This window comes from Pseudorasbora parva, chromosome 10 (genome assembly GCF_024679245.1).
Source record: "Pseudorasbora parva isolate DD20220531a chromosome 10, ASM2467924v1, whole genome shotgun sequence".
Classification (NCBI taxonomy): Eukaryota; Metazoa; Chordata; class Actinopteri; order Cypriniformes; family Gobionidae; genus Pseudorasbora; species Pseudorasbora parva.
Genome location: NC_090181.1, coordinates 18,814,616 through 18,831,942, shown reverse-complemented (window position 1 = coordinate 18,831,942; position 17,327 = coordinate 18,814,616). Strand labels below are relative to the sequence as shown.

The 17,327-nt window shown below is 38.9% G+C and overlaps 1 protein-coding gene across 1 annotated transcript; it reads left to right on the top strand.

Annotated features, from left to right (window-relative positions):
- The first annotated feature begins 437 nt into the window (after positions 1 to 437).
- On the top strand, positions 438 to 5,570 carry zfp36l1a (zinc finger protein 36, C3H type-like 1a). Its single transcript, XM_067455400.1, has 2 exons — positions 438 to 616; positions 2,103 to 5,570. Exons 1-2 carry the CDS (start codon positions 560 to 562, stop codon positions 3,165 to 3,167), a joined length of 1,122 nt encoding a protein of 373 aa, XP_067311501.1. The 5' UTR covers positions 438 to 559; the 3' UTR covers positions 3,168 to 5,570.
- Positions 5,571 to 17,327: the final 11,757 nt, after the last annotated feature.

The window sequence follows — 17,327 nt, the reverse complement described above, 5'->3', positions numbered from 1 at the left end:
GAACAAAATCATTTCTATCAATGCATTTTAGTAAAATGCAAAATTCTCTTTGTACTTGCGATTCATTTACTCTGTTCAGTAATAAGTTGTAGATTCATTCGTAGTAGACAAATATGCATAATATCAAGTACAAAAACACAGAATTCCAGACGTTAAAATAGCGCGTTACAGAATTCTAGGCAACATAAACAGTCTAACAATAAAGTTTAAATTATCAAAAAAGAACATCAACAACAACAACAAAACACTCTAGACTGCTAACTGCACAAGAGCTCTAGAATGTTTTCTAGTATAAAACTTTTAACCCGCGTTACACTTCTGGTGGAGAGAGAAGTAAAAACTTGTGGAGGGGAGAAAAAAAGAGCATGAGAGAAACGCCCATATGCAGCGACGTTTCGTGGCCCCTCCTGCATTTGGGTTAAAAGGAAATGCTTCGAGAGGAACAAGACAGAGGGGGTTTCTTATAGGGCAATACAAGTTTACACAACCATAACCTAGCTTGATATAATTTAAAGTATCCGATTCCTCTCGCAGTGTTTGATTTATCCTCGATTGGAAGATGACCACAGCCGTGGTGTCGCCTTTCTTCGACTTTAGCGAAGTGATCAACAACAAGGTATGAAAAAAAGTTTCAGCTGGATCAGTTTGTGTTGTGGAATGTGGACGATCAGACTTCCTTTCTAAGTTTAAATGGACGATTTTGATCGTTTTAAGGAACAGCAGACAACAATTATTACATTATAACTGCTCTTGCCACTCTAAAGTCATCTTTCAAGTTTAAAATGTAGCAATGAACGAGACGTAATGCGTACCAGCGGCTTGCAGCCAGTAAAGTTCCTTGCTAAGGTTGTTCTGGAGAAATGGCTGTGATTTTACAACATGTGGATAGTTGACGCATAATGTTTAATCAAGATTTAATGTTTAAAAGTTTATGAATGATAAGGAGAAGCTTTTGAGACTACTTGCAATTCATTTGTACTTTATCACCACGTTTGCCCCCAATAGTTAATTAAAAATGGTCATGCAGTGTGGAAAATATATTATTCAATAAGTTAACTTCTTTTTAATTGAGAGACTACATGCATCAATTGAACAATTAACTAGTTTGTCATAGTATAACACGTTACACGTCAACTTCCAACAAGTATCAATTATATGTATCTTTCAGGTAGCTCTGCTTGCTTTTGAACTGTTTATAAACTGAAGATTCGAGTAACCGGTTTCATCACCTGCTAAATGAGAAATATATTTAAACCTGACAAAAAAAGTTTGTTTTGAATGACCTGTTTGGGTGTAAACTTGAATGGTGTATGAATCTGTGCAAATTCAGGGCTGTCTCATGATTTCATTGAATTAAACTGACTGAGAGGAGTGACTTAACCAGTGAGTCAAGCTGGTGAGCTGATCTGAGATATGAGCTTATTTCAGTGGTTAACCCATAATAACTACAGTCGAACATAGTGTTAGTGGAGTTCGTGTTTTAGTGTGTTTCCTTCCAGCTGGTTGCTGCACAATGCAAACTCTTTCAATTATTTTATTTATTGTTTAAAAAAAAAAAATGTATGTATACTTCATGCAACATGGTGGCTAGATTAGTGTAGTGAAAATATAACTTCAAAACATACAAATATATTACAAATCAATGAGACATTCTACAATTAAATATTCAAGATTTAGGGGGGAACAAAATTTTAAGACCGATTTCGACACTAATAAGACTAATTTCGACACTTTTTACTAATAAGTTTATTCTGTGTACTACCGAGATATTTTCTCAAGGGAAGAAAAAAATGCTAGTTCATAGGTGTTTCACGCATGACACTGTCTAATAACATTAACAAGATCAATGTCCACAGGTCTGCAGATAGACCTAGTCTCACATTTGATTCTGTATGGTTTTTAATCGTATCATACACAGGCAGCAGTCTTTGCTTTTCTAAAGCAGTCAAGCGTTCCCTTAGTGGGCATCAAGCCAAACTAGCTATTGTTTAGGCCTGCATTTACTCATGGTTTTAGGTTGTAGCCAGTGCAAAACAGTCAAGTGTGGCTTTCAAAAACTGAATTCAGTGTCGTCATTTTCTTTTTTGTCTCTTCTTTTGTAGAACAAAATGCTGAACTACAGTAACAACATCCTCAGTACTCCGCACCCTGTCTCTATCCCATGCACGGGGGGAAATCTTTCCATCTCCAACCCCAATGGGTGCCTGCTGGACAGGAAGGCTGTGGGGACACCCTCCACTGGGGTTTATCAGCGCCGGCACTCTGTCACTTCGGCTAGCACCAAACTCAACCAAAACCAGTTCTTGAACATTGCTAAGGCAGATCCATCCCTGCTCAGCTCAGGGACAGGAACCACCAACAGCAGCAACAAAGAGAACCGTCTTCGAGACCGCTCTTTCTCAGAGACGGGGGATCGCCTGCTACAGAAGTGTTCGGGCCCTGGAGGCCCCAACAGCCAGGTCAACTCGAGCCGTTATAAGACGGAGTTATGCAGGCCATTCGAGGAGAACGGCGCCTGCAAGTACGGTGACAAGTGCCAGTTTGCCCATGGCATTCATGAGTTGCGCAGCCTAAGCCGCCATCCCAAGTACAAGACGGAGCTCTGTCGCACATTCCACACCATCGGCTTCTGCCCCTACGGCCCGCGATGCCACTTCATCCACAATGCGGAGGAGCGCCGCGGACCTCCTCCAACCCCATCCCCTCTTTCGGCCTCCAACAAGATGGAGAGACCACGGCTGCAACACAGCTACAGCTTTGCGGGGTTCCCCAGCTCTGGAGGCTTGAGGGACAGTCCCACCTCTGTCACCCCTCCACCTATATTTCCCCCTGACGATCTGCCTGAGTGGCCTAGCAGCAACCCCTTCACGTATTCCAGCCAGGAGCTGGTGAACCTCTTTAGCCCTGGCCTGGGAAGTGCACCTTTGTCATGCTCTGACCCCTCCACCCAGGCGCCATCTTCCCCAACAACAACCCCTTACTACTTCAGGGCCATGTCAGAGTCTCCCCAACTCTACGAGTCTCCATCCAGTCAGCCAGACTCACTTTCTGACCAAGAGGGCTACCAAAGCAGCTCGAGCGGAAGTCTGAGTGGGTCTGAATCTCCAGTCCTTGATACTACCCGCCGACTGCCCATCTTCAGCAGGCTTTCCATCTCCGATGACTAAAGCACATTGAGCCAGACCCCATCCCCCTTTCCACTGCATGCAGCAGTCTTGGGCAGAGAGGATGAGACGCTAGCAATCCCTCTACCTCTCGCCATTTCTCCGGCCCCCTAGAAGCCGTAGACTTCCCTCCATGTATCACCTCTGCTCTGAAACCGATGCAGTGAATTAAGGGATCTTTCTCTTTTTGAGTACTCTTTTTAACCAGAACAAGCTAAAAACTCTCCCAGTCTCAAGACCCTTCTGTTTTCCGGGCCTCATCTCGCAGAGCCCCTGCTATGTTCTTGGTGTGACTGTGCCAAACACGCAGAGTAGGAAGTGGATTAGCGAAATGCTAATCGTGAGAGGTATGAGACCGTTGTGCCAGGTGCCACAGCTGCAGTCAAGTGTAGCGGAGCCAGTGGCACGGTTAAAGGAGAGATCTGCGCCCTTCCCCCTCGCAAATTACCACTCTTCTCAAGGACACTCTTTCATAACTAACTAAAGTTCACAAGTGTCATGCTTAGACCTTTCACAACTGTCTTTGTAGACCGGCTTAAAAGCGAAAAGAGGAAAAGAAAAAGACAAGTGCCTGGGGTTAAGTGTTGGGGTGAACGGACCACTGTTTCTTTTATCTTTAATATATATATTTTTTTCGTTCCTTGTGGCCTAATTATGTAGCTCTTGTTTTGAGTGTGTGCTCTGCCTCCCTTGAAATCGCAGATTACACCAGTCTGCTGGAAGGACTTCTCTCATAAGGTTTGAATGAGAATGGAGCTCTGGAATATTTCAGGCACATTCAAATGTTCAATCAGGTGCTATGTGCTCCATGTCTCGCTTACAGCCAGCACAAAACCCTGAGATGTCTCCACTCAAAAATGAACAATTCCTTAATATTTTTTGTTGTTGTTATTATTGTTGTTGTTGTTGTTAGTGCCCCTTTCTTCCTCTTAGTTGCTGGTTACTTAACGTTTGTTGGGAAGGGAATCTTATTAAACCTTAAAGACAAACTTTTTCTTCTGTACCCCCTCAAAAAGCCACCTTCCCTAATTCCATTCGGCAAACAGAGGGGGAATTCCATCATTCCCAAGGTGCAGTTATAAACCTTTTGCAGCTTCACTTTAGTTCTTCATGCACGTTTTCCCCCCATAGATGTTGCTCAGAAGAGCACTTTGTAATTGTCATCTTTCCACCTCTTATTTTTTTTTATTTTTTATGGTCATTGTTTATTATTATGGTTATATTATTGTTATTGTTTGAAAACCTTTCAGAACAGAAGGTTTTGCTTGTCACTGCTTATTTAACTTATCAAAAACATATTTATTGGTGATCATATGCATTTTTTTGTTTTGTATTTATCTTGATAATGAAACGATAGAATATATTTTCTTTTATGTTAAATTATGATCTTCTGTATTAATCTTAAGATTGTGAAGACTTGTCAGCTTTCTTTTTTCACAGTTTAATATATTGTACTACAATGACTTTTGTTGGCAACTACACTTAAATGAAACTTAATTTAAAGAAAAAAAGCAAAAGCAAAAAAAATCCTCTGCATTTTGATTTATTTATTGTAGATTTATTGTCGTTCCCTTTTCCCAAATATCTGACTGCAAAATCAGTACTACCATACAATCATTCCTAGATTAAGACAATAAACTCACATGAGCACCAGCACAGTTATTTTTAAAAATGAAAGGAAGAAAATACTTTCCACTTTCACACCCCGAACATTTATTATGCTGGTGAAAAATCATTTCTTAAGCACCAAATATAGCATTTTTGTTGTGACTTAGATTACAAATCAAGTTTACTGAATGTCTGAGCCTGGTGATGGATATGATATAGTATGGAACAAATTAACAATATTTTATTTCAGATAAACCAGCTGGTTCATGATGCAGGAGTTTTGTGGCCTTAAAACATAAGCACCACATTTTAAATACCACCATGAAGTGCTTTTTTATTGTTTAGATTCTTTGTTACAATAGGTTTAATGATGTTGCAGGTAATAAACCTCCAGTGTTAAAGCAGTTTATTCGGTTATGGTGGTGATGGAAATGATGAATTGCAGGCAATAATTGTGACCTAATGGGTAGAAGTTCTGAAGCTTCCAGCCTATATGTAAAGTGCCTCTTTACACATTCCATAAGTAAGCATTCTTTGCCTTAAATAAAGCACAGATGCTATTTTTTATGACTTATTGCTTGTATCCTCAGTGGTTTAAGCAATGATTGTCCAAGTTGGTTAAACAGTATAGACACAAAGAAAGTATCTGAAGAGTTGAATGTATTTTTTTTCCTCCACATTAACAGCTATTGCTGTTCACTACAGTAATTTCTATGAGTTTATATAAGATTGATCTCTCTTTTGTAATGACTGATTGCAGTTAAAACCAATAAAAACCCATATTTTTGAAAAAATAAATTATCTGGGCTATCATTTCTTACAGTATTTATCTTGTGGTGAATGCAAGATGGATGACTTGGAGCAAGAAAAATTAAACATGTCCTGCTGTCAAATGCTATTTATATTTAAACAATCGATAATATCAATGATCGTAATAATGTGTGTTTATATGCCAGGGTAAATGTTTTGGCTGTGCATGCAACCAAAATGTCTTGAGAATGTCTCGTTCCAGGCTTGACTGAATCATACTTGCGACCTGACCACTGAGAAGGAGAGAACACAAACTGTTTTGGTTAGGACAGCAATTTTCACAGAGCCCCAATTCTGGATCATTATGGCTTTGCTAATCTCTGGATCTGGCATCTGTGGTGTAGGAAAACAGATATTCTGCATATTAACAAACAATTTGACCCATGGTTGACTGTCATGAGGGAGTTCCTATGAATAGTACAGTCATTGGTAGTCTAGAGGATTGATGGAGTGCTAACCTGACTGTGGTCAAACTCCATTACGCAGATTCTAATGGGAAATCTGTTTTCCTGGTTTCTGCTGAAACGATGATGAATTGGGTGAGAGTGGAGGAGAGATCTCGGAAGTCAAAGCCTGACACGTTACATCAGGGCAACCGTTAGAGTCTGGCCGTTATGTAACTTTGTCCTCAAACAGATTAAGTTAACTGAAAACCCCCTTTTAACACGTACAGTTGCTTTGACATCAGATCTCACAGATTTTAGCTTTAGATTTTAGATTGCCAGTTTATTGTTTCCTTGTCAAAAGTCTTACTATACATCAATGGGCAAAATTTTAACCTATATTACAAAAAAAAAGTATAAAGGAGGATGTAAGAGGTGTTTGAACCTCTGTAAAGCAAATTTAGCAAATTTAATAAATTACAAATTTATTTTTAAAGTAAAAAGTTAGGGAGGAGCACAATAATTCAGATAATCAACCGAGAAAGGAGGCATGTATATATATATATATATATATATATATATATATATATACAATGGCTTGCAAAAATATCCGGCCCCCTTGACCTTTGCGACATTTTGCCACATTTCAGGCTTCAAACATAATGATATAAAACTAATTTTTTTGTGAAGAATCAACGGACACAATCATGAAGTGGAACGAAATTTATTGGATATTTCAAACTTTTTTAACAAACCAAAAGCTGAAAAATTGGGCGTGCAAAATTATTCGGCCGCCTTAAGTTAATACTTTGTAGCACCACCTTTTGCTGCGATTACAGCTGTAAGTCGCTTATCAGTTTTGCACATCGAGAGACTGAAATTTTTGCCTATTCCTCCTTGCAGAACAGCTCTAGCTCAGTGAGGTTGGATGAAGAGCGTTTGTGAACAGCAGTTTTCAGTTCTTTCCACAGATTCTCGATTGGATTCAGGTCTGGACTTTGACTTGGCCATTCTAACACCTGGATATGTTTATTTTTGAACCATTCCATTGTAGATTTTGCTTTATGTTTTGGATCATTGTCTTGTTGGAAGACAAATCTCCGTCCCAGTCTCAGGTCTTTTGCAGACTCCATCAGGTTTTCTTCCAGAATGGTCCTGTATTTGGCTCCATCCATCTTCCCATCAATTTTAACCATCTTCCCTGTCCCTGCTGAAGACAAGCAGGCCCAAACCATGATGCTGCCACCACCATGTTTGACAGTGGGGATGGTGTGTTCAGGGTGATGAGCTGTGTTGCTTTTACGCCAAACATAACGTTTTGCATTGTTGCCAAAAAGTTCAGTTTTGGTTTCATCTGACCAGAGCACCTTCTTCCACATGTTTGATGTGTCTCCCAGGTGGCTTGTGGCAAACTTTAAATGACACTTTTTTCTTCTTGCCACTCTTCCAGAAAGGCCCGATTTGTGCAGTATACGACTGATTGTTGTCCTATGGACAGAGTTTCCCACCTCAGCTGTAGATCTCTGCAGTTAAATGTTAAAATGGTAATATATATATATATATATATATATATATATATATATATATATATATATATATATATATATATATATATATATATATATATATATATATATATATATATATATATATATATATATATATATATATATAATTTTTTTATCTCTGCAGTTCATCCAGAGTGATCATGGGCCTCTTGGCTGCATCTCTGATCAGTCTTCTCCTTGTATGAGCTGAAAGTTTAGAGGGACGGCCAGGTCTTGGTATATTTGCAGTGGTCTTATACTCCTCCAATTTCAATATTATTGCTTGCACAGTGCTCCTTGGGATGTTTAAAGCTTGGGAAATCTTTTTGTATCCAATATATGAAAGCGGCAATCATTTGTATATTTTGCAATATATTACAGGAATATATAATATATTGTATAATACCATCAATATATTATTCCATGTATTTACAATATATTTTAATATATTTCAAAATGATACATTGGTAAATATATTTTCCTTTCGTGAGGGACTGAACATTTATTTAACTATAGCAAAAGTAAATTTCTTAAAGAGTTATTTCACCCAAAAATGAAAAATATATGTCATTAATGAACCTAATGTTGTTCGACACCTGTAAGACCTTCATCTTTGAAACACAGTATAAGATATTTTATATTTAGTCCGACAGCGTATCGAAGTGTATGCACACTATACTGTCCATGTCCAGAAAGGGAATAAAAACATCATCAAAGTAGTCAGTTTGGCAGTTTGACACGCGATCTGAATCATGAATCAATCCGCTGATTCATGATCGTTTGAATCTTTATTTGAGGTTTGAAAACAAACGCGGAAGGGAAGACAATGCTGAATAAAGTCGTAGTTTTTGTTATTTTTGGACCGAAATGTATTTTCGATGCTTCAAGAGAGTCTAACTAACTAACTGATGACACATATGGACTACTTTAATGATGTTTTTATTCCCTTTCTGGACATGGACAGTGTGCCTACACTTAGATACGTTGTCGGACTAAAAATATCTTAAACTGTGTTCCGAAAATGAACGGAGGTCTTACGGGTGTGGAACGACATTAGGGCGAGTCATTAATGACATAAATTTCATTTTTGGGTGAACTAACCCCTTAAGTTTATTTTTCATCTCTGTTTTTGTGTTTATTTAAAATAAGACAAATCTGATATTATTGTAATCTTATATATGTTATAATAGTTGAGATCTTTCTTTAATGTTGATCTAACCAGCAGAAGATACGAGCCACGGTTTAAATCCCAGTTGAGCAGATGGTGTGCGTTGTAAAACAGTTACATTGTGCTCCTATTAGAAATATGATATATTCTATACTTTTATGAACTCTTTTGAGAAACCATGACAAAGGGTGAATAAATACTCAGAGTCAATGTTCAGAAATGATTCATTACTATTATGTTTTGAACTATGCTGTATAGCTGTATTTAGCAATGTGTTTGATGTCAAACTCAAAAGTTAATTTTATTTTATTGACAAAATATTTTTTTTTTCTTGGATATTTTTTGATTATATCCGGTAACCTTTTAAGATGTAATTTTGTCATGTTACAATGTGCCCCTCACATGTAACAATGTACCTGACCTATGGGGCATGTTGTCACATTTCACTTCCATTGTTTCTGGGTAAATCAAGAAAAAAGTATACACTGTATTAATGAAACAAAACCATACAATGGAACTAGATGTGTGAAATTAACGTAGGAAAAAATAAATACTCTGAGCCCCAAGTGGATTTACACAAACTGAGAAAGACAAAAGTGTTAGGTTGGTTACCACTCTCCCTTACGCTCCACATATTTATGTTTAGGAAAGTAACCAGGTGATTGTGAGGAGATAGGGTGGTGGAGGGATGCTGAAAACTGTGGAGTAACATACAGTACACACGCAGTTGACTCGTCTATGTTCCTCAACAGGTTTCAGTCCTATCTTCTCACAATCACCTGGTTACTTTCCTAACCAGGCCTCCATATAGGCCTCCACTCATGCTGATTGGGTAGACATGTTGATTACTAATGGCTAACTGGTTTGAATGACGTGTTCCTCCCAAACTTTGTTAATAAAACATCATTAAATGTCCATAATGAACTACATCTGTGGGTATTCTGCTAGGACACCTGTGTACACTGTTGGGAACTGACTAAAAATAGCATTATTTGTTTATAAATCACACTTGGTTACTTTCTTATCTAATGCAATGACATGCATTGAAGTGTGGCTTAGGTGTCCAAATACTTTATGTAGCCTTGTACATTAAATAAATAATGTTCACATCTAGTGAAGCAGAGCTCAATACATTTTTAACTTGCTTGCACCCAAGTATACATTTTACAACAAAATAACACTCAAATATGTTCCTTGTTGCTATTTCCATTGTGCATGTGATGGAAAGAACTTAACCAAATGCTTGGTATGTTCTGTCAGGTATACCTATATAAAGAAACCCTCAACCTCCCCATCTTTCCTTCACTGCACTCATAATCTCCACCCTCATGAGTGAGGCCACATCCTGCAGCACTTGTAAAATGTGCCTGTAAACATATAGGTACTCTATGAGTTCTCGTCATAAACAGGAAGCAGCATTTTGTTTCGCTTGCAGTGCGGCTGGAGAGAGAGAACAAGGGTACGGCCCGGAAAGCTTCATGTGTGGCTTCTGTAGCAGACTGTTGCTGTTAAACCTGGGGCTGTGTATCAGGGTTGAGTAACACTCCCAGACTTTCTAATTCCTCAACTAGGAAGTCCTGGAATGGATTGCTATAGCAGAGCAAACAGGCAAAAATGTGCTAATTCTGCTTTTTACTGTATCACTAGCAACAACTGAGCATGTGTGCATGTGTGTGCGTGTGTGTGTGTGTGTGTATGTGTGTGTGTGTGGCACAAGTGGAAGACTAGGGTCAGTGATAACTTAAGATTGAAGAGTAACTTGTTTTCTATAAGGTAAGTAGTTCCATTTGAATAACATGAGGACCATTTCACTACATTACATTTCAGTCATTTTACCAAAACAATGAGGAAACATCTATCAATAATGTATTTTTGTATCAATAGTGTTACTGTAAAGCTGAAAAATAACAAGTTGGTTGTGTCATAAACACATTTTCCAGGGCCCTGTAGGCATGCAACTGGTTTCAGATTACAACAAAAACACCTGAAGACAGTAATTATCATAGCAAAAACCTAAAACCACTCAGAACACCGTAGAAACTAAAGAGATGCCTTGGCAACCTCAGGTAACCTTGAGGTTGTCAAGCCCACCAACCCCCTAATTTTTCTGTATGTATTTTATGGACAGCTTGCCCCATTTCAGCTCAATTATGACAATTAGAAATTATATAGACAATTAGGTCCACCAATAGTCATTCCACTACATGTTAATACCTGTGAAGTTTTAAGAACTTAGTCAAGAACTCACACCCAAGGACCAGGAACATCTCCCTCCTGACTACAGATTCTGAATTTGTGCAGTTATACAATCCTCTAGTCATGAATATTAACCTTGCCCCCCTGGCTGTTTCCATAGCCCATCGCATGGTTTATTTTACCTCTGCAGAGCAACCCCTTGAATTACACAAGGAGCAGAAGAGTTGACAGAAAAAGATGCTAGGAAGAAAAGAGCTTGAAAAAAAATGTGCGGTTTGGAAAGGTTTCAACATGAAGGTGAGCTGGTAGTGGGACCAGGTGCAAAGGAAAGTGTGGTTGTGACTGCACCCAGCCACCGGGTTCTATTTGCAGCATTTCTCTGGCTGCTGAAACAGCACAATGTAGCATAAAGTAGACCAAGTTAGATAGCCGAAACTGAGCTACTTAACCCTGGATTGAATCTTATCACTCTTAGAAGAAAAGGTTCTATAGGCGCTACATATTTGGAACCCCTAAAAGGTTACACTGCAAAAAATGCATTTCTTACTTAGTATTTTTGTCTTGTTTCTAGTCCAAACATCTAAAAAATTCTTAAAACAAGAATTATTTACTAGACAAGCAAAAGTAATTGTCTTGTTTTGGGAAAATAAATAAAGAGTTTTTGCTTAAAATAAGCTGGCAGATTATTTTGCTTATTTTATTTTTCCCAAAACAAGACAATAATTTTTACTTGTCTAGTATTTGTTTCTTATTGTAACAATTATTAGATATTTAGACTAGAAACAAGACAAAAATACTAAATAAGAAACAAAAAAAATTTCGTGCCAAAAGTTTTTTTTTTTTTAGCATAAAAGGTTCTTTGGAGTATACTAGAGCTGCAACTAACGATTATTTTTTCTGTCGACTAATCTAACAAATATTTTTTTGATTAGTCGACTAATCTAACGATTAATGCATAAGTTACGCTAGAGGTGTAACAGTACAGACTGCTCACAGTTCGCTTTGTATCACGGTTTTAGGTTCATGTTTCAGTACAGTTCGGTATTTGCTATGTTCAGGGGAAAAAGGACTACTGTCAAATGAAAATAAAGAAAATAAGAACAGATAACTTAAATAGAAGCAGCAGCACAAATAAATACTATTGAGCAAAGATGAGAACAAAATAAACAATGCTTTTCAGGTTTTTCAGGTAGGTCTAACATTAGTTTTTAGGTAGAGAAATGGAATGAAGTAATCAAAAGTAAAATAACCACACATTTAACTGTTTAAAATTAAAAAAAATAATCCTTATTAAACTTACAAAAGCTATTCAGTCAGGAGCAGTGAGTGATGTCTTTATCTTTTGTTTGACATTAAAGGGGGGGTGAAACACTCAGTTTCAGTCAGTGTCATGTCAATCTTGAGTACCTATAGAGTAGCATTGCATCCTGCATATCTCCGAAAAGTCTTTATTTTTTTAATAATTATATAAGAAAGATGCGCTGTTCCGAGTCTTTCCGAAAAAAGCCGAGCGAGTGGGGGTGTATCGTGTGAGCGGAGCTAAATAGTGACGTGTGCGCCGCCGTGTTGAGTGCGTCGTAAAGCTGTCATCCCTAACAGCAGGAAAAACTTTATTCAAACTAAAAATATGGCTTTTAATCAGATACAGCCATACATCTATGATCCGGAATCAGACCCAGAGGCTGCAGTTGAACAGGAGCAGCAGCAAAAACGACTAGAGCAGGACGTCTCTATGTGGTACAAGTTATACACTAACTATATAATATGCTTAGCGGCTTGTGTTATTTACATATTTATACTCGAATTATATCGTCGTATTTTTGTCTTTGAAGGTGTACATGTGGGAAGTGCAGTTGTGCACGTGTGTGTGTGTGTGTGTTTACGCGTGGTTTGTGTAGACAACACGGAATAGTAGCGCATTTGAATGAAGAAGCGCGCTTATTTAGTTTAACATATTTCCCCACTCTTTGTGTATTGTTGTTTGGAGTGCTTTTACAATACACAAACATAAAGTTACACATATAGTGGCCAGCTAAACAAATGTACACGCACTACACATCGCATGCTCCATTGATCAATTTCTATATATAGTAATATATATAGTAACTATACGTGATCATGTTTGGGCTACTTGATGAGCATAGACACAGACATTTGAAGCAGTCTAACTCACCGCCCGCGGTTCTAACGTTGGGACTGCTCCATCCTTCAGCATTAGGCGATTGGAAAATCCGGCGTCAAGCTGGGCCTTGTTTATGAAACAGTCGGCACCGAAATGCAGCGAACAGATATAAACATTCGCGCAACTCAGTTGCTGATCCGGAAAAGCAAATTCCATCCACTGTTGCCTTACCGCGGGGTTTTGGGGGAATCTGTGCAGGACTGTCTTGGTCTGGCAACCAAAAACGCACTTTTTGATGTCATTGTTAATTGTGCACATCACCTGTCCAGCAGCCTACGAGCCAGCGCTTTGATGGGCATAGCCTGTTGCTTTCGCTCTCTCCCTCTCTCTCTCTCACGCTCTTCCGGTAGAATTGTCCGTAAGGCCCATACAAGGAAATTCCGCCCCCATTAACGTCAAAGGGGACGCATGATCTCAAAAAACTTGCCGAAACTTATGACTAACCGGAAGTAGTATTTTTGACAAAGAAATACTCCCATCAAACGTCCACCTTAACTTTTGAAACTTTGTCCATGTTTAGTATGGGATTCCAAGTCTTTAACAGTGTAAAAAGATCAGTATGCATGAAACAGCATTTCACCCCCCCCTTTAAACAGACAGCAGTGAAGGCTACTGCCCCTTTAAGACCCACGGATAGTCGTTGTATTTTCTGTATAAAGTTCACTTAAGGCATAGAGTAGGCTATGACATTTTGACATACTTTTTGAGAGTTTGTCCGTTTAAGCACAGGATTTGAAAGATAACTCAATATTTGCGCGCTTTGGGACGAGTGCACACAAAGACAGATCTTTTCATTCGAGTCTCCTGGCTACACGGGTGATGACGGTGAAAATGACTGATCATATTCGGACGTACAGCAGCACTCGCATGCGTTTTATAAAGTTTACAAAGAGAGACCGTTTTGCCCACGTTTTTCTTTTATTATTGCTGTTGTTGTAGTGTATACCTGAGGAGTCAGCACGTGTATCCATCGACAGAAACATGCATACAGCATTATTTTCAAGTTACAACCCATATTAAAGATGCGTCATCAGGTGTGAGATGACCCGCGGTGTAGGTGCGTCCCCGCAACTTTTGCTTGGGATCCCGGTTGGGAAACACTGGTCTGTATTGATTGACACCGCGCTGGTTTGTTTAGAATTATATGAGTGGCGTGAGCGCGCGCTGCCGCGTGATGAAGGCGTGTCGCAACTCTGTTATTCAACTGCTCTGGTTTTAAAAGCTATGTCATACTAAATGCGCCAAAATGCAATAAAACTTGTTTTACGGTCGAATGCAACGCGTGTGTGTGTGTGAGTGAGTAAGAGACGCGCAAAAGGGCGGAGAGAGAACTTAAGGAAATGCAGCTAAACGAATATGTGTGGGAAACACTGTTTGGCCTCTGTTTAAAGTATTCCCATACTTTTGATATTCGCGGTCTAGGTTTTTGTGATAGAACCAGGAGCAGAAGCCAACATTACGCAAGATGAACGTCTGACACGACGCGTCGACGCATTTCACGAGTGTCGACGTATTTCCGTAGTCGACGTCATCGATGACGTCGACGCGTCGTTGCAGCACTAGAGTATACTCAACTATACTTCTAACCTTTTAGGGGTTCCAAATATGTAGTGCCAATAGAACCTTTTCTTCTAAGAGTGACACTGAAAACCCTAATAAGTTGATTGAACTCAATTGATTTGAGTAAACTTGTTACAAATGAGTATTTTGACCACATCATCCTCGTTATGCATGTTGTCTTACTCCAAGCTGTACAGGCTGGAAAGCCTACTACCAATTAGGCATATTAGGTGATGTGCATCTCTGTAATGAGAAGGGGTGTGGTCTAATGACATCAACACCCTATATCAGGTGTGCATAATTATTAGGCAACTTCCTTTCCTTTGGCAAAAAGGGGTCAAAAGAAGGACTTGACAGGCTCAGAAAAGTCAAAAATATTGAGATATATTGCAGAGGGATGCAGCAGTCTTAAAATAGCCAAGCTTCTGAAGCGTGATCATCGAACAATCAAGCGTTTCATTCAAAATAGTCAACAGGGTCGCAAGAAGCGTGTGGAAAAACTAAGGCGCAAAATAACTGCCCGTGAACTGAGAAAAGTCAAGCGTGCAGCTGCCAAGATGCCACTTGCCATCAGTTTGGCCATATTTCAGAGCTGCAACATCACTGGAGTGCCCAAAAGCACAAGGTGTGCAATACTCAGAGACATGGCCAAGGTAAGAAAGGCAGAAAGTCGACCACCACTGAACAAGACACACAAGCTGAAACGTCAAGACTGGGCCAAGAAATATCTCAAGACTGATTTTTCTAAGGTTTTATGGACTGATGAAATGAGAGTGAGTCTTGATGGGCCCGTGGCTGGATTGGTAAAGGGCAGAGAGCTCCAGTCCGACTCAGACGCCAGCAAGGTGGAGGTGGAGAAAAGGACCGCCTTCTGTAAATGTCCTCCAATCAGTGAATTAGTTATTGTTGCCAGACAGAACTCTGTGGCCAATCACATCAAAGCAAGACCAGAGTGAGCTATTATAATTTATTATGATCTTGAGTTAATTCAACTTAAAATCTTAAGTTTATGTATTCTGTAGGGTAATAAGTTATACTAACTTATATTTTTTTTTACTTAAACTTGAGTTTTTGGACTAAACTAGTAATATTTAGTCAAGTTTACTTGATTTGTTTAAGTAAAGACAACATTAGGGTTTACAGTGTAGGACTCTGGAAGTGTTGAGATGAAGGCAACAGACAAACTGCACTCTCTGTAAATACTGCAGCTTTCACTGAGGGACGGAAAATACATAGTAGATGTCAGATGTGATACTGGAGGACAAATACTAAGGCTGAAATGCATCTCTATGATCAAAAAAGGCAGACATAGCAATAAGTGAGAGCTAAGCTTAAGGGGATTTTGCTAAAGTGTTTTTGTTGTTGTTTTCATTTTGCATGTGTGTGAGCGAGGCTGCATATCTTAACACCTTCAATGTTTTAAATAGCTGTCAAAAGCCTCAAAGTACAGTGAGGGAAATGCATATATAAAATTGTTTGATGTTGCTTTTGACATTTTAAGGATGTGAGACTAATGACGCACAATGTGTCTAAAGCTCCAAACCACCTTTCTTTCATGTCCTTCCTGCCTCTCATGTTTTCAAACTAGTTTAGACCCAAAATAATTATTGTCAAGCAATATCAGGCCTTGATTTTTTTTTCTTTCTGAGTACCCACACATTCAATCATTGACTTTACTGAATCCTATTTAAAACAGATTTTAGTTGTACTGGGTCGTCCATATTGACTGAAAGTCAATTTGATGTGAGGCGCATGTGAGCGACAAAACTGTTATAATGTAAATGTGATGTAATGTGGTGGTGACCAATGGACAGTGGACATGACATAATCTGCAGACAGCCCCTACATTAATTCAATGTGAATAAACCTTAACAGGGGAAAGAGACAGGTTGGCGTGGTCTTAAAGTTCAAGACGGTGGGTGGCTGGAAACCTGGTCTATTTGTATGAGCACATGTGGGTGAAGGTGCTGACGACAGAGTGAGTGAGTACACTGAGACCCTCGTGCCAGACCAAAACTGTAACTGCATATAACCAAAGCTTCATGATCCAACAAAAGTTCTAAACTCAGTCTGGCTCCATCGGAACAATGCAACATTGCCTGTGTAAATGAAATTCAAAAGGATAATTTAGGCAGTCATTTACATTTCAATATTTCTGACAATAAATTGGGTATAATATTTTTTGTCAAAACATTTAAGAAACATTCACCATCAGTCATCTACAAGCTTTGTTTCAGGCAGCCATCTGTCTCCTAAGGGCAACGAAACCATTCAACTCGCACTCAGGCTCCAACATGTCAGGCAAAAGTACGGGAGACCAATAATCTGCTTATCTTCAGGTAGAACCTTAAGTAAATGCCGGAGGGGAAATATTGCTTTTGCTCCGTTCACACACTCAAACACACCCGATCTACTTCTTATCAGTGGTGGGACCTTGAGTAAGCACTAAGAAATGACATGCTCAGATAACCTGCTTTCTCAAAATAATCCATGATAACATTGTTGTAACAGACAGACAAATGAATAACCGATAGGAGCCTTATCTTATGACGGGTTCAAAATGAGTCAACTGTCTGCTAAGGGTACTATAAAAGAAAATTAAAAGGAAACCGATTTTGATTAGGGATTCATGAATGAGATATAACTAATATATGGAACAGACAATGTTGAGATGTTCAATTAGGGTTTTTCAGATGATTATTAAGATAC